The following is a 24,897-nucleotide window of genomic DNA, read 5'->3' on the forward strand; positions in this document are numbered from 1 at the left end:
CTGGACTCTCTCCAGTTCCAGCACATCCTTCCTGAGGACCGGTGCCCAGAACTGGACAGCATACTCCAGATGTGGCCGGACCAGAGTCTTGTAGAGAGGGAGAATACTCTCTTTATTTCTGGAGTGAATCCCCTTTTTTATACATCCCAGTATTCTGTTGGCTTTGCTTGCAGCGGCTTGGCATTGCATGCCACTGCCAAGCCTGTTGTCTACCAGTACCCCCCAGGTCCTTTTCCATCCTAGACTCACCCAGAGGTTCCCCCCTAGTGAGTAGCTTGCTTTCTGGTTTCTGGCACCCAGGTGCATTACTTTACATTTTTCAACATTAAACCTCATCTGCCATGTAGTTGCCCACCCCATAATTTTGTTCAGGTCCGCTTGTAAGGTTTCCACATCCTGCCCACAAGATATTGGCCTGCTTAGTTTAGTATCATCCGCAAATACTGAGATTTTACTTGATATCCCCTCCTCCAGATCATTTATGAATAAATTAAACAGGATTTGCCCCAGGACAGAACCCTGGGGGACCCCGCTTTCCACACCCGCCCAATCTGAGTACTGCCCATTAATCGCCACCCTCTGTACTCTCCCCTGGAGCCAGTTCTCTATCCAGGTACTCACCTTATGGTCCATACCTACATTCCTTAGTTTGAACAATAAGCGTTTGTGGGGAACGGTGTCAAAGGCCTTTGCGAAGTCCAGGTACACCACATCCACAGGCTTACCTTTATCTAGGTGGCAGCTCACTTCATCATAGAAGGTTAATAGATTGGTTTGGCAAGAACGATTTTTCATGAATCCATGCTGATTACTAGTAATACCGTTTTCATTACTAAAGTCTTGTATGTGGTCCCTTTAACATCCCCTCCAAAATCTTGCAGACTACTGATGTTAGGCTGACCGGCCTTTAGTTACCCGGGATATATATCTCTGCCCCTTTTTAAATATTGGTACCACGTTGGCTTTTTTCCAATCAGCTGGCACCATACCCGTCTGTAAACTATCCTTAAAGATCAAGAATAATGGTCTGGCAATCACCTGGCTGAGCTCTTTAAGAACCCTCGGGTGCAAGCCATCCGGTCCCGGTGATTTATTTATGTTAAGTTTCTCTAGTTTAGTTCTAAGTCCATCTTCTGTTAGCCATGGTGGTATTTCCTGAGGTGTGTTGTTTAGTTTGGCCTTACAAGCTGGGTTAGTGTAGCCCCCCAATTCTTTTGTGAAGACTGAAGAGAAGAAATTATTTAACACTACTATATCACCTGAGGCCAGTCACTTCACTGGGTATATGTAAGGGTTTAAAACCACTTTAACCAAACAGCAGACCTAGTAATGTCATCGGGAAAAAAGGGAATGAATATTCCTATGCTAGCAGCTTTGAGGCAGTCACATTTTGTTGAACTGGTTATTTTCTCCATGTGCTGACACTCAGATTGTTGTTCGCTAACTCCTGCACCCACAGCTTTCTGACTACTCGAACAGCGACTGAATCTAATAGAGTGATAATCTTGATCAGTTGATAATTTTCCACCTGGCTTCTTCTGTTTTCAGTCAGTTTGTTGAGCCAGGTGATGCTGACAGGGCCATCCACAGCTTAAATTTCATCTATATACTGTATAGATAGCTTGAAGTGGTTGTAAACCTCAGACATGAAATCTAAACACATTTTTATGGTGTTTATTTGCCTCTCTCCAAAGCACTAAGTATAATTTTATGTCTGCTGTCTCATTTCTCTGTCATCAGCATGAGTCACTTCTGACCAGTTTTCCTGACACCAAATGATAAAAGGTGACGGGTGACAGGGAAGAGATCTCCTGCACACAACCTGTGATTAGCAGCCTCAACCCTGTTCCTGGGTGCTGTGTAAAGAGGAGAGTTGTCCCTTCTGTCCAATCAGAGCTCTTGTACAGTGTGTAACTGCAGCTCCCACCCACTGCTTTGAGTTTGTGAAAAGTCCTTGATCTCTAAGGATGTACTGTACAAATGGCTGCAAATAAACAGGTACAATGTATGTAGGAAGATTTGTTGCTCCTCTGTGTATCACCTAAGGCCAGGCACTTCACTGGGTGAAGATAATGGTTTGCAACTACTTTGTCTAAAATGACGAACTTGGACAGAAATATAATGACACATTTACAAAGACACTATTGGCTAGAGGTACATGCTGTCTTTTGGCATCGGCAAGCTGCGTAGAGGAGCTTCCCTAAATTTGTACATGATCAGGCAGAAAAAGGAAGCACTGCGAGAGTTTTATAGATACAAAGCTTGTAATAATTTATTTAGAGTCTGAGAGATTTGATGGTTCTATGTCAGCAGTAGCTGTGCCCTGAAGTTGTTTGATGTAAGTTTTTGCTTTGATATCTCTAGCTTGGCATGACTTATCTGCCCACGCACAACAACAGATCCTGCTTACATGCATGCTCAGTGCAATCTGACAGATCTAGGCTGCTGATCAGATCTGTCATGGCAGAACAATTTCATCTGCCTCAGATTTAGGAAGATCCGATTACTGATTTGTTATTCAAAGCCCACATGCAGCAGCTAATTTACTTACAGAACTTCAAACTTCATTCATATAAAGAAATAGCAGTATGTGCCAGAAGTAAGCTACAAGGTGTGCGCTTATACTTAATAAGATTATACCAAATGTTTTCAATTCAATATACACTATATTACCAAAAGTATTGGGCCGCCTGCCTTTACACGCACATGAACTTCAATGGCATCCCAGTCTTAGTCCGTAGGGTTCAATATTGAGTTGGCCCACCCTTTGCAGCTATAACAGCTTTAACTCTTCTGGGAAGGCTGTCCACAAGGTTTAGGAGTGTGTCTATGGGAATATAAAAGAGAAAAGGTGTACTGCGCTCTTAGATAATCTCACTTGTGCTTCAACGGGTGTGTTAAGTAAAGCCCCGTACACACGTACGATTGTCGGCCTCAAATATTCGGCCGCCGACCGATCGGCCGATTGTAGGCTTGTTAGTATGATGCTTCCGACAGCCGACAGCGCATTTTCGGCCAAACAGAATCTGTCGTGCAGGCATTAAAATCTTTGTAGGCCAACACCAGAACGGCCGATTGTTCGCCAGTCAGTACAGATTTCGGCTGACAGACAGCAGATTTGCAAGACTGGGCATGCTCAGAAAAGAAAAAAAAACACGGAAAGTCAACCATCACATGACATCACTTCTGCAGTCGGCTGTTGTTGGCCGTCAAAATTCGTGTGCAGTCTTTTGCACTTTTCAGCGGACAGGACAGCCCTGGACAAAAGACGGCCGATCGTTCGGCCGACGATCGGTACGTGTGTACGGGGCTTAAGCACAATTCCTGTGTGCAATTGATCTCAAAACAAATCAAATATTGGGCACAAACTTATCTTATCCTTTGACAGAACCGCATATGTTATAATCTTGATCATATGTGGCTATTCAAAGTGCAAGTATATAACTCAATATAAAGGTATTATAGAATAAATTAATTCTTATACTCCAAAATTACGTAAAAATCCAAAAAACAATATAAGAATCGCATCCGTGAAATCTAAATCAGGTAGTGCTGTGATTAATCAAAAGTGCATATGTGCAATCCAGCTATATATGTGCAAAACTTCAAGCAAATTATTATTTTGTGCAAATAAGCAATTAAGTGCAATAAATTATTTGTGCAAAATAGCATTACAGTAAATCATAATATATTATCCAAGTGTGTCACGTATTCATTTTTTGTGCAATAACAAAAAGTCAATAAATAGTGATGTTCTGTGCAAAGAAACAATTCTTTAAACGTGATTCCCAACTGTAGTGGAAATGCCTCCACCTTCAGTATTGTGCTCCTATTTGTGCGTGCTCTTCAGTGAAAACACTTATATGTGTGCTAGCCTCTCACCTCTAGCCACATATGTCAGAGCATTTGGGTAATAAAGATCAAAGTTGCCTCTGGTCCTTTTCCTGTCAGTAATATGGATGTTTCCAGCGGGATGGTTTCTCCTTATTATAGGTGGGGGGGGAATGGATACTCCTGTGTATTCCTTCCAATCCTTGTCTATACTTCTCCTTTAACCTCAGTATTATATTCAAAGAAGGGCCATCATGGTGTAGTATTTAAATACATTTTTTATTGAAAAAATATATAGCCACTCACATTTAAAACTGCACTGAACAGTATTCCCGGCTGTGGTAACCGCTGCGGACATTCCATCCGTGTCCCGTCGCGTCACTTCCGGTTCTCATGTGACCCTCCCTACGCATTGCGTCACGGATCATGTGACTTCTTCAGGGGAAGAAGTCACCCTAAAGGGTAATGAAGAAGTCACGTGATCCATGACGCAACGCGTAGGGTGGGTCATACCCCGGAAGTGACATGACGGGACACGAACGGAGTGCCCGAAGCGGTTACCACAGCCTGGAATACTGTTAAGTGCAGTTTTAAATTTGAGTGTGAGTGGCTATAGATTTTTTCAATAAGAAATTGATTTAAATACTACACCATGATGGCCCTTCTTTGCATATAATACTGAGGTTAAAGGAGAGGTATAGACGAGGATTTGAAGGAGTACACAGGAGTATCCAGTAAGTAGATCAGCAGTTTTTGAAATACTCAGACAAGCCCATCTGGCACCAACAACCATGCCATGTTCAAAGTCACTCAAATCTACTTTCTTTCCCATTCTGATGCTCAGTTTGAACTTCAGCAAGTCATCTTCACCACATCTAGATGCCTAAATGCATTGAGATGCTGCCATGTGATTGGCTTATTAGCAATTTGTTATACCAAACAATTGAACAGATGTACCTAATAAAGTGGCCGGTGAGTGAAGATCAGACTAAAATGAAGGACAAATGAGAAGGAAAGAGGGACAGAGGGACTTTGTTACAAATCAGGGACAGTTGGGAGCTATGGGGGTGATTCTTTTCTATACCCACTGTAAATTCTGTATTGCTTACATTCTTCCATTTTGAACACTTCAGAAGTATTTCATAGAATTCATATGTTGCAGCAGCATATGGGGGCTTGACGTAGACAAAGCTTTAGGTTGCCAGGAAATAAATTGCTTATTGCAGAGATTTTCAGCTTTATTGTCTTTGCCATTTGCAGGACCTGCATCAATAACTTGTCAGGAATGTTAGTAGTATACAGAAGGAATTCATAATTCTGAAGGATGAAAGTAAACCATGGCAGACAGTCTGGAGATTCTTTGAGGCATATTTTTTATTTATTACTACAGTATTTGTAATTGGCATGTGTTTTTTGGAATTCTGCATATTTTTAGATTCTTAGAACAATCCATATAAAATTACCCTTAAATGTGAATGAATCTGCACACAATTCTTATGCTTCTCTCATCAATGGTTGCTACTAGACTGAACCAGATGTCTTCTGTTAAATTATATTTTGGTGAAATGGCATTCAACCATGATGTATGCTTTTGGCTGAGCGCTATTGGTTTTTTGGTTAAGCTGGTTTGGCTCTGATCTACCTACATTGATATATAAATGCGGGCCCAGGGAAGGCATGCCTGTTTATGTCCCAATAAACCAATCAGCCATAACATTGTGATCACCCACCATAACCTGTCGAGGCATGGACTGCACTAGACCTCTGAATGTATGCTGTGGTCTCTTTAATCAAGCCGTCCATAGCAGATCCTTTATATCCTGTAAGTTGTGAGGTGGACCCTCTAAGGATTTTACTTGTTTTTCCAGAACATCCCACAGATGCTTGATTGGATTGAGATCTAGAGTATTTGGATTCTAAGTACACATTTCAAACGTGTCGTGTTCTGCAAACATTCTTGAATTAATCAGACTAGGCCACCTTCTTTCATTGCAGTGTGTTCCAGTTCTGATGCTCACGTGCCCATTGCAGGTGCTTTTGGCTGTGGACATGTGTCAACATGGGCACCCTGAGCAGTCTGCGGCTACACAGCCACAAAGCCATTTGACTGAGATTTACTGTGTGTTCTGACACCTTTCTTAGGGAACCAGCATTAACTTTTTCTGATATTTGTGCTACAGTAGCTCTTTTAATGGATTGGACTACATGGGTCACCCTTCACTTCTCCTGTGCATCAAGGAGCCTTGGCCACTCATGACTCTGTCACTGGTTCACCGGCTTTCCTTCCATGGACCACATTTGGGAGGTTCTGACCACTGCAGATAAGGGAGGTGCCACAAGAGCAGCAGCTTTGAAGATGCTCTTATTCAGTCGTCTAGCCCTTACAATTTGGCCCTTTGCCATAGTTGCTGAAATCTTATATTGGCTGTTGGTTTTCCAGCATATGTTTATTTGACAGAAACCGTTTGTGAGATCAGCTTCTGTGAGATCTTTTCGGCCGACTTTCTGTCCGTGTGTACAGGCCTTTAGATCCTGAGCCTGCCTCAGCACAGACTTGATTTTCCCCTCAGGTGCTTCCCTAGTCAGAGTGCCTGTCTGTAAAGCTGGCCAACTAATTTTCATATTCTGGCCAGTTTATGATGTACTAGCTGAAATTCGCTCAGAGGTTGGGCCTGTCAGCCTCTTCCCATCAAACATCCCTCGATTGAAAAATCAAAAGAGCTTGGTGGAGAATATTTTGGGGAACAGTGGCTGCATCCAGTCAGATGCAAATGCTTTTTGATATTTTTGATTACTGTGGGGCTGGCTGTCAAATTACAATTGTCGCAGTAGGTGATTTGTCTATCTGATGGAGGAATCTGGTAAAAGCTTTCCGTTTTAGCTTGCAGGTCAGATAGGTATGTCTACACACCCACTGCTACTGCAGCTCAGATAGGTATGTCTACAAACCCACTGCTACTGCAGCAGCATGTCCGCTGGGGAGGGGGCTCTAACTAACTGGAGCTGCCCTCTTTTTTGTAGGCAACACCCACCTGATCATCAGTCTCACACTTGGCAGAGACCCTTGAACCAAGGACATTCCCAGTCAGTATCTGCATCTTTTACATCACGATAGTGTCAGTTGTCAACACACACACACACTCTTCTAATTTTTTGACGGTCTCTCCTGTTGATCCTGACAGTAATTTTCATTTTATATTGCTTGCAAAATTGCTGCTCAGGAAGATCTACTGCTGTGCACTACTTTGTTATCCTCCCCTCTCACTCTGCATTTTTATGTGATTCATTTCCTGATTTCACTAAATCAATTTTATTGGACACTCCATTAAATGTTTTCACATATCAAGAGTTACAAAATCTTGTATGACCTGCACTAACAACTTGTACATTATTAATCTCTAGAGCGTTTAGAAATGTCTCACTGGTACAGATTGTGCAGACACTATACTAATCTGTGGAAACAATATGAAACCATTTTTAATACAATCATGGCTGTCACATTTCCCCTACCACCTTTTTTCTTTACCCTGGTCGATTGGCAGTTTGTTCATGATCTTGTGTCTCTGAGTCAGCATGGGTGGGCCAGACAATCTGCTCTGTCTGTTGTGAAATTTATAGTTACTGTATGTCCTTTTTTCTAGTTTCCTCAATCTAAAAAAAAAATCCTTTTTCCTTGCAAATATACAGATTTTGTAAATGGTATGAAGAGAAAAAAAAAATATTAGAGTATTTTATGAGAGATCATGCCAACATGTATACTTGTACAACCTTCGAGCACTTCTGAGCTACGGTATCTCACAAAAGTGAGTACACCCCTCATATTTTTGAAAATGTTTTATTATATCTTTTCATGTGACAACACTGAAGAAATTACTCTTTGCTACAATGTAAAGTAGTGAGTGTACAGCTTGTATAACAGTGTAAATTTGCTGTCCCCTCAAAATAACTCAACATACAGTCATTAATGTCTAAACCACTGGCAACAAAATTGAGTACACCCCTAAGTGAATGTCCAAATTGGGCCCAATTTGCTTTCCTTCCCAATGGGCTTTCCTTCCCCGGTGTCATGCGACTCATTAGTGTTACAAGGTCTCAGGTGTGGCTGGGGAGCAGGTATGTTAAATTTTGGTGTTATCGCCCTCACTCTCTCATACTGGGCAGGGCAGTATTCCAACATGATGACGACCACTGCCTTGCTAAAGAAGCTGAGGGTAAAGGTGATGGACTGGCCAAGCATGTCCCCAGACCTAAACCCTATTGAGCATCTGTGGGGCATCCTCAAAGGGAAGGTGGAGGAGCGCCAGGTCTCTAACATCCACTAGCCCTGTGAGGTCAGTGGCAACCTGTGAAGTTCTGGTGAACTCCATGCCCAAGAGGGTTAAGTCAGTGCTGGAAAATAATGTTGGCCACACAAAATATTGACACGTTGGGTCCAGTGTGAACATTTTGACTTGGGTGTACTCACTTTTGTTGCCAACGGTTTAATGGCTGTGTGTTGAGTTATTTTGAGGGGACAGCAAATTTACATTGTTATACAAGCTGTACACTCACTACTTTACATTGTAGCAAAGTGTCATTCCTTCAGTGTTGTCACATGAAAAGATAGAATAAAATATTTACAAATATGTGAGGGGTGTACTCACTTTTGTGAGATACTGTAAGCTTTTTTTAGAGACCCTGAGGAGCAATATTTTCCAGCATGCAGTTAACTTGCTTTTAGTAGCCCAAATAAATGACACTGAAGGCATCTTTCCATATATCCTGTTTTAGGCAAACAATGCTCATACTGTACAGTATACACAACAGGTAATGGAGTAAATGTTAATAATTACTAGATATTGGCAATTGTACACATTTCAGATATTTTTTTGATATTGTGGTTTATTTTCTGATTGTATATTGGGAATATAAAATACTTGCATTCCTAAAGACAAACATTTTTATTGAGAAAAAAAAAACATTCCCTTCTAGTTGATCTGTGTAAATTGCAGGGATTTCAACCAATGTTAATGCAGATTCCTACCTTCTGTTGTTCTAAATAAATAGTTGTTTGCTTGTCTATGTCCATGTGTTAAGTGAACCTGTATGAAAGTAGTTTTATAATTATTAATCAGCTGCTGCACGTGCAGGGCTCTATTGAGAAATTTGGAAGGGTCTGCATCCCTTTAGACATGGTTTCATTTTGAGAGTATCTTACCAAAAGGTAATTTTGTTTGTTGTAGGGGATGCTTAAAATGTGACTTGTATCTTAGTGCAGACTTCTGGGAAAATCAGTAAGCCAATCACACAAGCAGGAAATGTCATTTCTGGGGAATGTCCTGTACAGCATCTGTGTACTGAACAGCTCCAGGTAGCTAAATTGCATTGCATTTTAGGCTCGATTCACACTGATGCGATGCGGGAAGGCTGCGAACTCGCAGCCTGTTCCCGCATCGCACACGCACCCCCGGCAGTTCACACTGCCATATGCGATCCGCTGGGGGTGTCAATGTAATCTTAACGACACCCCCAGTTTGATCGCATATCGCAGTGCGATCGTGCAGTTCGCACAGGATCAGATCGCACAAGTGTGAACCGCTGTGCGATCCGATCCTGATGCGGCAGCAAAAATGCCTCCTGTGCGTGTTTGCTGCGGGTGCGATGCGAATTTAGCCATACAAACTGTATGGCTAAACTCGCACCGCACAGCTGATCGCATGTCATGTCGGAGCAGTGCGCTCCGACATGACATGCGAACCCCGCACACGCAGTAGTGTGAACCGGGGCTTAAAGAAAACGACAGCTCTGCAGACTGAAAATGAAAAAGGTCATTTTTACTAACATTCAGTCACGATATGACTTGTGTCGCAATAGTATACGCTATATTATTTATTTATTTATTTTTATGTGGCAATTTTTTTCCCCTCGAGGCCCCGTTCACATACAAGCGACGCTACTTCCCGGGGGGCGACCTCTGAGGTCGCGGTGCGAGCAGCGCGCCGCGACCTCGGAGCAGCCGGCACGGACTTCATAACATTGAAGTCTATGACGGTCGTTCCGGGTCGCCCCAAAGAAGCTCCGGACCCTTTTTCTGAGTCGGAGCGACTTGTGTCGCTCCTATTAGAACGGATCCGCAGCTTCCCTATGGAAGGCGACCTGTGAGGCGACCAGGTCGCCTCACAGGTCGCCTTAGTGTGAACGGGGACTGAAAGTGGAGTTGGCCTTTAATTACCCTTTAAATTCAGATATAATATTATTTTTAATTTAGTAAACAATTTTTACAGCGTTAGATTTTCTCTTCATAGCTGGTCCTTATGTTCTAACCTGCAAAATGTCAATAAATAACTATATTGTTATCCTTAAATCTCTACCCACGGTAAGGCCCCTTTCACACTTGTGCAACTTGTCCTGCGACTTGGGACTGCAATGTCGAAAGAGAAGGTATACTCCATGATTTCCAATGAGTACCATTCATATCTGTACGACTTCAAGTCACAACGACTTCAAAGTAGTCCCTGCACTACTTTGGGCCGAAGTTAAAGTGTTTTGAGGTCCATAGACATAGGCATTGCTTCAAGTCTAGTCAAAATCACGGCAAAAAAAAAAATAGTGGTAAAATCGCGCGACTTTTAGGTTGCATGAGTAGGAAAGGGGCCTAATCGTACTGCTCGCTAGACTTTTCAACAGTCTTTCCAATGAATGTTCTTTTTATACAAAAGATCACTTGCAGAAATGGTAGATATCATTTGTATTGCAAAATGCAAATGCAATGAAGTTCTATACTATGAAAATAATTCTTCCAGACACAGGAAAGGTATACGTGTGTTGTGTAAAACCTCGGATTAAAGCGAACCTGTGCTTTGCCCATGCAGCGCATAGCAAACATTTCACTTTTATGCCAGCCCCACCAGATTGCACAAACTTGCCTTCCTTTTTTGTGCCTCCAGTGCTCAATTTTGCCATCAAATATAAAGAAAATGACTCAGTCCTTACAAGTATGGGGAGTAATTACCACCAACTAGTTCCTAGTAACTTAAACATTTTAGAATGACTGCAGTATACAATCCAGTCCTAGGACACTACAGGACACAGTAGTGACATAATGGCGAAAGATGAAACCTCAGGGTGCAACTGAATCCCTTTTTATAATATTTGCATTAGCACATAGTTATGAGTCTACTTATGAAAGTAGCGCAATGTATATTTATACATAATATATATTAATGCCTATCCCATATCCCCCATGTATGGCTGACTCTTTTAAACCTCTGTGTGTTTATGGGAATTGGTATTTCCTTCCTGATCCTGTGGTATGCCTGTAACAGAGCATACTTTGTGGCAGGCCTGAGAATTGGCTGATTGCAGTGTGGATTGATGTGAGTATTAAGTTGACATTATGCTATAGGAAAGATTTATGACTCTTTGCAGATTCTCTGACTATATACCAAGGACAGCTTGTTAGCATGTGTGCCATGCAACCTAGCAGAGTTATATGTTTGACATTAAGCTATTTTTGTTTTCATCTTTCAGATGTTGAACAGATGGCCATAGACTGGCTAACGGGCAACTTCTACTTTGTGGATGACATCGATGACCGGATCTTTGTCTGTAACAAAAATGGCGACACCTGCGTTACTCTTCTTGACAGAGAACTATATAATCCCAAGGGAATTGCTTTGGATCCAACCATGGGGTAAGACTAGGACATATTAGAGATGAAAAAATATCTTGTACAATGTTCTATAATTATTTATCCCATAATAACGTGACATCAGTGTATTATGCAATTTTATAAAATGATGATCGTATCTTCAGTATTTTTTTTTCTTTTGAAAAAGGTCAATACATGTGTGTATGTACGTGTGTGTGTAATATATATATTACATTACCTACTCTGTATTGTCAAAGGTATTGGGACACCTGCCTTTACACGCACATGAACTTTAATGACATCCCAATCCTAGTCTTTGGAGTTCAATATTGAGTTGGCCCACCCTTTGCAGCTATAACAGCTTCAACTCTTCTGGGAATGCTGTCCACAAAGTTTAGGAGTGTGTCTATGGGAAAGTTTGACCATTCTTCCAGAAGAGTTGAAGCTGTTATAGCTGCAAAGGGTGGGCCAACTCAATATTGAACCCTACAGAGTAAGACTGGGATGCTATTAAAGTTCATGTGCGTGTAAAGGCAGGTATATATATATATATATATATATATATATATATACACACACACACACTGTGTATGTTTTGTTGTATTACGCTCCTTACAACCCCATCATCTTTTTTCAGAGCAGCCTGTATTTCTCTTGAGGTTACCTGTGGGTTTTTCTTTGTATCCTGACCAATTCTGGCAGTTGTAACTGCAATCTTCCTTGGTCTACCTGACCTTGGCTTGGTATCAAGAAATCCCTGAATTTTCCACTTCTTAATAAGTGATGGAACAGTACTGACTGGCATTTTCAAGGCTTTGGATATTTTTTTATATCCTTTTCCATCTTTATAAAGTACCATTACTTTGTTATGCAGGTCTTTTGACAGTTTTTTTTTTCTGCTCCTCATGGCTCAGTATCTAGCCTGCTCTGTGCATCCACGAAAGAGCTAACAAATTCATTGACTATTTATACACAGACACTAGCTGCAAGTTAAAAAGCCAAACATGTAGGAAATATATTGTTGTTTTTTTTCAAAATTTTCACTATTTTTTTGTTTATAGCGCAAAAAGTAAAAATCGCACAGGGCTTAAGTGGTTGATAAGTCAATAAAAATAAAAGAACATTATGATATATGTGCGATATATATATATATATATATATATATATATATATATATATATATATATATATATATATATATAAAAAAATTTTTTATCACATAGTGGTTTGGCTCCTTTTTTAAATCATAACAACAGAAATTACTCAAATGGTCCTGATGAAAAGTTTACATACCGTGGAATATTTGGCCTTGGTACAGACACATAAGGTGACACACACACACACAGGTTAAAATGGCAATTAAAGGTTATTTTCACATTTTTTTAATATGAAATTCCCCCCAAAAAAATGTAAAAATCAAAATTTTTTAACAATTTAGGCCAATTTGTTTTCTGCTACATATTTTTGGTAAACAAAATCGCAATAAGCGTATTTTGATTGGTTTGCACAAAAGTTATTGCGTTTACTAACTAAGGGAAAGATTTATGTCATTTTTATTGTTTTTTTTTTTTTAAACGAGTAATGGCGGCGATCTGCGATTTTTTTTTTTTTTTTTTGCGGGACTTCGACATTGTGGCGGACAGATCGGACCCCTGACTGACATTTTTGGCACTTTTGGGGGTACCAGTGACATTACTACAGTAATCAGTGCTATACATATGCACTGTTACTGTAAAAATGACACTGGCAGGGAAGGGGTTAATTTTATTAGTGATCAGGGGGTTAAGTGTGTCCCTAGGGGCGTGTTTATAACTGTAAAGGGGTGTGGCGTTTGATGTAACCACAGAGACATACGATCCTACATAGCAGGATCGTATGATCTCTGCTGTTACACCAGGGAGAATGACAGGCGGCTTTGTTTACATCAGCCGCCTGCCTTTCTCCCTCTCTACCGGGAGATCGCGAGTGACACACACGCGAGGATGCAGGGGAACGAGCGGGGGCGGAGGGCGCCTCCGGCGGCGCACGCTTGCCCCCTGCAGGCTCCTGGGCAAGCGACATAGTACTACGTCACTTTGCCCAGGAGGGGCTGACTGCCGCAGTAAATATACTGTGGGCGGTCAGCAAGTGGTTAAAGGAAATGGATAGTCCTTTTCACAATTTTTTTTGTTATACGTGCAAGAAAGATTAGCTTGATATAAATAATATCAGTATGTGTTAATGATGAATAAAAACATTTTTTATGCCTAATTTTTTATTATTTTTGTATATAGGTGACATAATGTTTTCTTACTATACAGACTGCTTCTTGCTATACAGTGCTACAAAATTATGTTTTATTGCTTTTTCTCCCAACGCAAGCCTAGAAGTTGGTCTACTCATTGTAAACCATGCACTTCTTCTGCGGCTTTTTTTTAAAAATATAAACAGTTGTTAAACAGAGGAAGATTGACGGAACTGAGCCACTGGGATTTTCTTTAATGACTAATCTAAAATCTCTGTTTAATACAAAAACTAAAAATTCTTTAATAAGCATGTAGAAATGTGAAAGTGATAGCAACATTTTTTTTCAAGACAAACACTGTAATATTACCTCACTTAAAATACACACTATACATTTCCATTCAGATGGTCGTGTCTTTGATGGGTATAATGGGAGTGTAGATGTCATTCATGTTAATTTTTAGCAGGACTGATGTGAAAAGTTTTCAGATAATACAAGGCTCACAAGCTGCTTTCTGCAAATGGTATAAATGAGTTACTACTCATATTGAATATTAAAGGACTTTTTAAAGATATTTGTTTTAACTAAATATAATTTTAATTTTCAATATACACTTGCCACATAATTAGGTACACCTTGCTAGTACTGGGTTGGACCCTCTTTTGCCTTCAGAACTGCCTTAATTCTTCCTGGCATACATTTATCAAGGTGTTGGAAACATTCCCCAGAGATTTCAGTCCATAGTGACATGATAGCATCACGCAGTTGCTGCCGATTTGTCGGATGCACATCCATTATGCGAATCTCCCGTTCCACCAAGGTGCGCTATTGGATTGCGATCTGGTGACTGTGGACTGAAGGCCATTGGAGTACAATGAACTCATTGTCATGTTCAAGGAACCAGTTTGAGATGATTTGAGCTTTGTGACATGGTGCATTATCCTGCTGGAAGTGGCCAACAGAAGATGGGTACAGTGTAGTCATAAAGGGATGGCCATGTTCAGCAACAATACTCAGGTAGGCTGTGGCGAAAAAATTATGCTCAGTTGGTCCTAAGGGGCCCAAAGTGTGTCAAGAAAATATCCCCCGCACCATTACACCACCAGCAGCCTGAACCGTTGATACAAGGCATGATGGATCCATGCTTTCAGGTTTTGTGGCAAATTCTGAACCTATCATCTGAATGTTGCAGCTGAAATTGAGATTAATCAGATCAGGCAACATTTTTCCAATCTTCTATTGTCCGGATTTGGTGAGCTTGTGTGAATTATAGCTTCAATTTTCTGTTCTTAGCTGACAGGAGTGCCACCCAGTGTGGTCTTCTCCAAGGTTGGATGTGTTGTGCGTTCAGAGATGGTATTCTGCATACCTTGGTTGTAATGGGTGGTTATTTAAGTTAACTGTTGCCTTTCTATCATCTCACACCAGTCACCCATTCTCCTCTGACAACAACAAGGCATTTTTGTCAAAACAACTGCTGCTCACTGGTTAATACTGGATAGATATTTTCTCTTTTTAGGACCATTCTCTGTAAATCCAGAGAGAAGTTGTGCGTGAAAATCCCAGTAGATCAACAGTTTTTGAAATCCTCAAACCAGCTTACCTGGCACCAACAACCATGCCATGTTCAAAGTCACTTAAATCAACTTTCTTCCCCTTTCTGATGCTCGGTTTGAACTTCACAAAGTTGTTTTCACCACATTTAGATGCCTAAATGCATGTGATTGCCTGATTAAAAAATCTGTGTTACTAAGTAAGGGAAGCATTCCCTTACAGGACGTTTTTTGTATAAACTATTATTCTTTTCCTGGAATCGGGTGTATAGTAGGTTGGAGCCACACTGTTCTGTGCAGTGATAGTCTCTGCCCCTTATTCCAGTATAGGAACAAAATGGCATATTAATATGGAGGTGTGGAAGTCTTATGATCTTTGGGCTGCGCAACCAGCAGAGCTAAAGTCGGGAGGTCATACATAATCCTAGGTCCAGCACTGTGCCTGTACAGCAGCTGAAACACTCCCTTGGAAAAGGCAGAAGACATGAATGGAGGAGTTCAATAAATACCTAATATCACCTTTCTGGTGCTTTGACTCTCCATAATGGCCTGTTCTACATTCAGAAATTCCTGCCACCTTATTTGATAGCTTTTCTGACCAGTACGGCAGATTCAGGTAGTTCTTAATAGTGCCACTTTTAAAGAGTGGAACTATTAGTACACCAAATTGAATTAAAAATGATTACAGGGGTCCCCGGGTTAAAATCAAGATAGGGACTGGAAGGTTTGTTCTTAAGTCGAATTTGTTTTTAAGTCAGAACGGGTACATTTTTTTAAGTTTAGCTCCAGCCAAAACAATGATGTTTTAATTTTTTGGATAGCATAGGGAAGGGTTAACACCCCTTTACCATTTGTTTTGTTGTCTGTACCCCCGTTCAGAAGATTTCAACCTCACTTTCTGTCCCTATGACAACTGTATTAAGAAAATGTGGGGTTTTTTTGGAAACATTTATTAGTGATAAAGCTTCAGTCGAGACACCTTTTTTCCATGAGAACTCTTACAGGAGTGAATTTCCTTTCCTAGGGCTAGGACTCCATAGGGCTCCCTTCCTAGGGCTAGGACAACAGTTCCTGTTGTCTCTCCGTTTATAGTTAGTGGATTATGAAACTATAGTTTTTTGAAATTACGAGTTCTATAGTTTGTGGATTATGAAACTGGAGGTAATGAAGGCCAATTTTATGTTGGCATACAGCGACAGGCAGAGTGCTTGTCTCTGTATTCTGTGTACCAGAGCAGCATATTTGCCTTCCCCCTTCCTATTACCCCTTCCCCTCCCTACCTGTCACTGGTTGTTAAGAATGCTGTCCGCTTCACAGCTGACTAGCAGTGACACATAAGTGGATGGAGCCTGATGGGGAATCTAAGACACTAATTCCCCATCAGGTCCACTCTCTCCCTATGATCGATAGCAGGTCGTGGGTGCATTCTTTAGCCAATAGCAGGCTGTCTGTTGGCTAAGGATCTGATGTCGGGGCGGGTTCACATCACAATTCCTGTTTTTCATATGCCTATCTGCATGCTTATTTATGTGTTTTTGATTTATTTTGCCATGTTCCAGGTGCATTCCATACAGAAATAATGCAGCATGTTCTACTTTGGTTGACTACTGGAATACACTGCATTAGTGTGAATTAAGGCCCTTGGAATACATAGAAAACACTTTAGGGGCATTTTTCATGCAGAATACAAACACACTGGACTGCATCTGGTGTGAACCAGCTCTCAAATCACAAGGGAAGCAGACCTGATGGGGAACCAGTGTCTATGAATGCCCATCAGGCTCCACCATCCAGCTTCAAAACTACCTTTCTTAAGGCAAACTGTTTGACAGCTGCAGCAGCATGGGGAAGCTTAGAAAAGTGTGCCCATGTAGTGTCTTCCAGTTTTACAACCTGATAACTTAAAATAAGGCAATGAAAATCAGTAATAGGATTTTTTCCTTTATAAAAGAAAATGGCCTGGAACATCACTAGCTTTACATGTGAGTATGTGTGTTTGTGCTAAATTCCCTATAACGATATTGAGCAATTTAAACTAGATTAAGCAATTGTAGATCAACAATGCCAAATGACCTTCCCTAGCAATTTTTTGTTTGAGTTTGTTGGCCCAGTTATGCTGAGTAGTTAAGTTTGGTCAGTGATCACAGCCAAGAACTCTGTGGTTTGAGGAAATGTTCCATATGATGAGATGTCAGACCTTGCCTTAGGTGAAAGAAGATTGACCTACATGAGAGTCGAAATTGTTGAGCTGTTGAATTTTTTTTATAACTGGAAGCCACCTTTTGGCATAATGAAGGTAGTTTTATAGTTACCTTTATTTTCTATTTCCAATTATTTATGTATTTGCTATATTTGTAAACTGATGTCATAATGTACACCTCTTTTACAGTACACATAGTCAAACCTATTGAACACTCCAGACATGCTCAGTTCTAATGTTTCAGACGCAGTCACTCACATGTTTACATTTCAAAGCATTTGCTGGAATAATACACAAATGACAAATTTAGACACCATGCAAAGAATCTTCCTTGGGAAATAATCAGAGTCTCATGATGACATCATACCTGAGTGAATTTTGAATCCTATGTGCTGAGGTTTTCTGGTCTTTACTGATATATCTAATTTTTTTCACTAGAAATAAGTTAACCTACTTTGTGTGCTATGCAAACATAAATTGAATCTAAAATGCAAAAAAAAAAAAGAAGGAAGTCCGCAATGGCGCTAGTGGTTGTCTTCAGTTTCCTTCACTTAAGGTTTAAAGCCCTATTCTGCACCCTTGTCCCAAGTCCTAAGATGGTCTAATAAAAATATCCGCCTGGCTTCTCTAGTTGACAGTTTGGCCCAACTGCCACCTGCCTCACTGTTAACCCATCAACGGGTATCCTTGTTAGCCAATTTTGAGGCTTAGAAGACTGGAGACAGGGAAGCTTGGCCAAGCTGTGGACCAAGAAAGCTTGATCACTCTTTACAAACAAAAGGACTACAGAACAGTCGGGATGCTGAATGGTACAACTAACCCTTTCTGCTGTGTGGTGCCACTGGTTGTTTAGTGAGAGTAGGAAAAGGGTTAGAAAGGATCTCCAAACTTTGACTGGTGTCATAGGAAGAGGTATTCCACTTTGAAGATTTCCCCTCACTCCTGAACTCAACTGTGGAATTATGGCTCAAACCTAGCTTCTGTCCTGGTAACAATGTACCTTCCGGTGCCAGTGTTAATTTCGTCAACTAAAACCGACTAAAACGTTTTCGTCGACTAAATTAACACAATTTTAGTCGACTAAAATACGACTAAAACTAAAACAATTCAGATGACTAAAATACAACTAAAACTAAAATGGCATTTTAGTCTTAAGACTAAAATACGACTAAAACTAAAATGGCATTTTAGTCAAAAGACTATAACTAAAACTAAATCGAAATTTCCTGCCAAAATTAACACTGGTGCATGCTCAAAGCTTAATACCATAAATAATAACATATTCGATTTTTCACTCCAGGACCAGCAGTAGTATATAATGAGTTTGGAAATTGTAGAGAAATGCTTAAATAATGCATTACAAATTACAATTGAACTACACCCATTCGATTATAGATGACTAAAATGAGTTATAGTCGACTAAAATGTACTGGAGTTTTAGTCGACTAAAATGTACTGGAGTTTTAGTCGACTAAAATGTACTGGAGTTTTAGTCGACTAAAATGTACTGGAGTTTTAGTCGACTAAAATGTACTGGAGTTTTAGTCGACTAAAATGTACTGGAGTTTTAGTCGACTAAAATGTACTGGAGTTTTAGTCGACTAAAATGTACTGGAGTTTTAGTCGACTAAAATGTACTGGAGTTTTAGTCGACTAAAATGTACTGGAGTTTTAGTCGACTAAAATGTACTGGAGTTTTAGTCGACTAAAATGTACTGGAGTTTTAGTCGACTAAAATGTACTGGAGTTTTAGTCGACTAAAATGTACTGGAGTTTTAGTTGACTAAAATGTACTGGAGTTTTAGTTGACTAAAATGTACTGGAGTTTTAGTCGACTAAAATGTACTGGAGTTTTAGTTGACTAAAATGTACTGGAGTTTTAGTTGACTAAAATGTACTGGAGTTTTAGTTGACTAAAATGTACTGGAGTTTTAGTTGACTAAAATGTACTGGAGTTTTAGTTGACTAAAATGTACTGGAGTTTTAGTTGACTAAAATGTACTGGAGTTTTAGTCGACTAAATACGACTAAAACTAAAACACATGCAGAAGACTAAAATGGGACTAAAACTAAAATGCCATTTTAGTCCTAAGACTAAAACTAAATTGAAATTTGCTGCCAAAATTAACACTGTCCGGTGCCCTTATGTACCTTTTACCGCCCTTATGAAAGTTCTTATGACCCCTAAACTCTCAGTGCTCTAGTATGCAAATGATTTTATTTCATTTTATTTATATTTTATTTGCTTCTCACCACTCATATTTGTTCTTCAGTTGATAAGCAGCCCTTTTTGTCTAATAGGGAGTTGCAAGAGGTGTGAGGGCTGCATGCGATGAGGATGTACACACACACACACACTGCATTTGAGCTGTTACTTGTTTGAAACAAAAGGTTTACTTTGAATATGCATGTAACAAAATTGTTGTCATAGCTGGATAACACCAGGTAGTAGTAGTGAACAGTTAAGATTAGAACTAAAGGCAAAACTTTGTTTTTTATTTTTAATAGAGCAAGGGAGGACTCTAACCCTTGTCCATTTTGTTTGCCATCTGTGTACCATTGGGGAGATTTCCCTTCACTTCCTGTCCCATAGCCAAAACAGAAGGTTAGAGGGAACTCCTCAAATGTGGGGAAGTTTGTTGTCAGCAAGGTCACTAAATCCAGTGTCCTTATTTGAAGATGTCCCCTCTATTCCAGTTTTGGTGCCAAAATGTGGTTTTCTTTTACTTTCACTCCTGATGATGGTGATAATGGTTAACAGGACAAAATGAGAGGATGAATCTCTCCAATGGGGGCACAGACAACAAAAAAAGAGCTGACATGTGTTCTAATCCCTCTCCACTCTATCTTTAGTTATACTTTAACTGCATGATCCTGCTATAAAAAAAAATGAACATATCTATTTATTTTAAAGTGAGAGGACAAAGAACTGCTAGTAAGCCACTACTGAAATTTGTATGTTTAGATGTCAGATATGGTGCTAGTAGACTATAATCCAGCTTAATTTTAGAATACTACTGTAACCAAGGAACAGATTTGTGCTATTTAGCAAAATAGCTAAATTTCCTCTTGTTTTCTTTAAATACTTGGAGCACAGTTTAAAGTACAACATATATTTGGGTTTCTAAAGCCACAACATGTCACAACATCCTGAATTTCACAAATCTGGATAAATCAAAGATGCGTCACAGTGTTTCTCAACAAAAACATCTGGCTGCTTTGGTCCAGTACTCCTCTACCAGTTTTTGTCAGTGTTCCACTCTCTTTCAGTATTATTAACCTTAGTAGTTTTGCTGTTTGCACTTCATGCCCTTTGACATGTATTTAGTTTTCTGTTTTTTGTCCAGAGTACATATGAACAGTTTTGTAATCTGTTTTCTTCCCGTATTTCTTTTACTCTGTTAGCCATTCCATCCTTTTTTTTTTTTTTTTTAATTTTTTTTTTTTTTTTTTTTTTATATTTACTAATTAGCCTGGAACACACAGACAATTTATAAATATTTTGTACCTGTTATTCTGAAGTAAGACTAATAAACTATGTAACAGTAGTCACTTGAGATTTTCAGATCTAAATAGATGAGTGGTGAATGGTTTGGCTATATAATATACTTTCTGCTTGCCGCACACTTGCTTGCTGCACTAAAACTTGGTACACACTAAGTTTTTTCGGTTGAACGCAAAAAAAAAGAAAAAAATTGTCAGCTCCGGATTGAGCCGCTGTAATAACGATCACACCTTGGTACAGTGACTCCCCCGCTGAGCTGCTGTGTTCTGACAGGGGGACGGACCCCCCCACCAGGACACTCCGATCAGCACTCTCAGCCATTGCCTGAGAGCACTGATTTTGAGCCGGTAGGCTGCTGGTTTTCCAGCATGCTCATCCGACAGAAGTTGGCCACTTTTTATTGAACTGGTTGATGTCATCTGTACAGGTCTTTACTGTCTGGAATCACTCTACCATATTCTGTGGAAAAGCTCTTGTATCTTTTACTTTTTTAAATGACATTCAAATAGTGTTTGCGATAGGAATGGCGTCGCTATTAACATCTATATCCCACACTTGTGCAGTGCAAAGATAAGTGAAAAAACTAATGACAATATTAAAATTTCTAGAATGCAGCTGTTCATAAATAGTGGTAACCCAAAATTCACAAATACGAGAAAAATAAATCACAGCGCAAACAATAGTGAATCATGTATAATAGTTAAGTGATTACGTTCTACTCAAAAAACTCATAAAGTGCACCGTGCAATTATGTGCAAAAAATGGGGTGTAGAAACCATGTAAACGTATACTATATAACTAAAGTATATAAATATAAAGTGCCAGTCCAGATTTAATAGTTCTTTAAGATCTCCCACATGAGTTTTATGCTTTATGAGCTTTATGAGTTTTTTGAGTAGAACGTAATCACTTAACTATTATACATGATTCACTATTGTTTGCGCTGTGATTTATTTTTCTCGTATTTGTGAATTTTGGGTTACCACTATTTATGAACAGCTGCATTCTAGAAATTTTAATATTGTCATTAGTTTTTTCACTTATCTTTGCGCTGTATTTGCACTGCACTTTTAACAGATTTGGTCATTACCATTTTGAACAGCTGCATTTAAGTTCACCATTATTTCAGTTATTATTTATTCAATTTTTCCTGAGCGCGGTACACACCTACCCACACTATATCCCACACTTGGCTGTTAAGCTCATAAGTAAGCTTGAACATTTTATAACCCTGATTGGAAATATCAGGTATAATAGTTTGCAAATGAATGAAATCTTCCATAAATAACCAGCTGTAAACTGTAATTACTGGAACGTAAAATGCAATTCAGCACTTTTAATATTCCTATGAGCTGGTTCAGGGACAGTACAGTAGTACTCTTGGTTCACCATTCAAGCAGTATAAATCTGGAGGTGTTAAATCGAATAAACTGCAATATTTTGATAGGTAGCAGGAGTTGTCTTAAAATAATCTGTAAGGGCCTCTTAACACAATATGAATTGAATTTGCTGGGAAGCTTTGCCCAACACATGGACAAGGCAATTTTCCTATATGTTCAGTTACCAGCATTGTGCTGGAAAAAAGTAGAGCATGCTGGACTTTGACGCAGCACAGAATGTTGTGACCCACTACACCCATTGCAATGTGGTGCATAAAAATGAATACATTTTTCAAAGAAATAAAAAAATAAAAAAATTAAGTAGCAGTTCAGTGCACAATTACAACATATTACAAATAGCAGCTATCTTATAATGCACCCACTCGTGTGAAGAAGCCCTAAAACAAACACCTTGGAAAATGCCCAACCTTACAAGCCTTTTTACTATCTGAAGTCTTTGAGTTCAATTGCTTTTGTGGCCCATGGATGAAAAAAAAATGTATTGTTCCTCCTAAATTGCTTGCATAGCAACTACTGTAGTGGTAGCTTGGCAGTGGCCATGAAAAATGGTTACAAACTTGCTTTTAGATATCATCTTCTGGAATCCTAAAAGCATTGCGATGTGAAGGCTCATTCAAAACCTTTACCAGGACAAATGGGCCATAAACTGAAAAGGGTCTACATAGTTAAGAGATGTTTTCTCCGATACTAGTCGCTGGGCAGTGGCATTGTCCAAAAAAATCCTCTCTTAAAGTCCATCCAAAACCTACCATTTTGTTTCATATCATCAAATGGATCAATAGGCTCTTTGCATTGCAAACCACCCTGTTAAAAGAAAAATGTATTTTATGTTGTAGTAGAGGGATCCAACCAGGTTTGTACCTCATTTACCTAAGAAATACAAGGTTCTGCAAAATCTCCATATCTCGTTAGACCTGCGAGGCAACAAGCTTCTAGCAGGGTTTATGTGGGCAAGCTAAGTGTGGCTATCCAAGGCCAGATAATACCGTAAGAAAAAAGCAGCAGCAAGAACACCGTTAGTCACACCTTACATCGCAACATAACATCTAAGTAGCTTTAGAACATGCAGAAGTGACACTTCTGTGATTTCAGTGGGATAGGCAAAGCACTGTCACCCTAATTAAAGAAAGTGGCTATTTACTAGTCCTTCTGGCTGGATTAACGGGTATTTGCATCATATTACAGGGGGATTTAGCAAAACATAAAGGGCAGATGTATTGATATTGGCAATTTAAATCCTATATGAGAGTTTGGATTAGATTTTTTTTTTTTTTTTAATTTCTAGTACAGTTATGTTTATCTGGCTGATGGAAAGGTAAAAGGAAAAAAAATAATTTATTTAGGAGGTTTTATAATTATAAATACAGTTCTATTATAATCCCCATATAAATATAACTACATTCAAGTCCTTGATTTGTTTCTCCCTGACATTCAGTGACTGGGGAAGACTACGTCAAGGCCTGTAATAATAATGGATTACAGTGCCATCTCCGATTGACTGCTGATGGGATAGACCAGCCTTGCACATCACACTGATACATTTCTCACTTGACTGAGCATTGTTTGTGACCTTTTTTCCAGCCTCCTTACCAATTATTACAGCCTCTTTTATATTCATTGATTTCAGTCATACACTTTAGTCACAGATGGAGAATGGTTTTATTTATGTTTTCAGCAATTAGTTAGATCTGCTAACTCTGCATTAAATCTCAGGGATTTGTATTTTTTATTAAAGTTAAATGTGCTTGTAATTTAAAATGTATTTGAACTTGTAAGCCAGACTAAGCTAGGATTGGGTAGTGTAGTGTACATTGTTTAATGTGGATTAAACTGATGCAAAAATGGTGACTACATTCCTAGGATTTTAAGGCAAGCCAGGTACTGAGCATGTGATTTGTTTGGGTAGAGTCCTATTAGTGCTATTTTCGACATACATGTATAACTTAATGTCTATTTCAACAATTTCTGTACATTTTTAAAAATCCTTGTTCTTTTGTGTGGTTGGTAATTATACTGTATGTACATGGGGGCTGCCATATGGCTCATTACAAACACTGAGTCTGCTTCATAGTGCTACGCAATGGTTTTGCTTTACTGCATCTTCTCACAATGGCAATTTCTTTATCACCCACTCATTAATACAGTTACCCCAGTTTGGCTTATATAGATCTCAGCAGTTGATAAGCCGTTACACATACTAGTAATTTCAGTTGTAAAAGAATAGTAAAACAGACAAAGAAAATGTGGAGAATCATGTTATCATTGCTTGTCATTAGCTTTAGGCCTCATGCATGTGGGCGAATGAATTTATGGCCCAAATATGCATTTTTTTTTCTATTAGGATTTGCGTGTATGACATTGAGTGTAAATGCATTCCACTAGCCAGAATATATATTCTAGCTTTTGGAATACGCTCATAGGCACCTAAATTAAGCTCACAAGCTCCTCTCTAAACACAGCTTGTGTGCATGTTTTTTTTTTGGCCCCTAAATCTTAAAATGATTGCAAAGCTTTTTTTTAACATTAAAAAGCAAAAAAAAAAAAAACCCAAACA

At 39.4% G+C, this 24,897-nt stretch overlaps 1 protein-coding gene across 2 annotated transcripts in view; it reads left to right on the forward strand.

Annotated features, from left to right (window-relative positions):
• Window positions 1-24,897, forward strand: part of LRP1 (LDL receptor related protein 1) — a 555,292-nt gene that overhangs the window by 228,925 nt on the left and 301,470 nt on the right. For both annotated transcript variants that reach the window (XM_082246010.1, XM_082246011.1), the window contains exon 7: window positions 11,341-11,503. In XM_082246010.1, the coding sequence (XP_082102136.1) occupies window positions 11,341-11,503 (163 nt within the window). The remainder of the gene's footprint in view (window positions 1-11,340; window positions 11,504-24,897) is intronic.

This window comes from Pelophylax lessonae (assembly GCF_965119305.1).
Source record: "Pelophylax lessonae genome assembly, chromosome: 2".
NCBI lineage: Eukaryota > Metazoa > Chordata > Amphibia > Anura > Ranidae > Pelophylax > Pelophylax lessonae.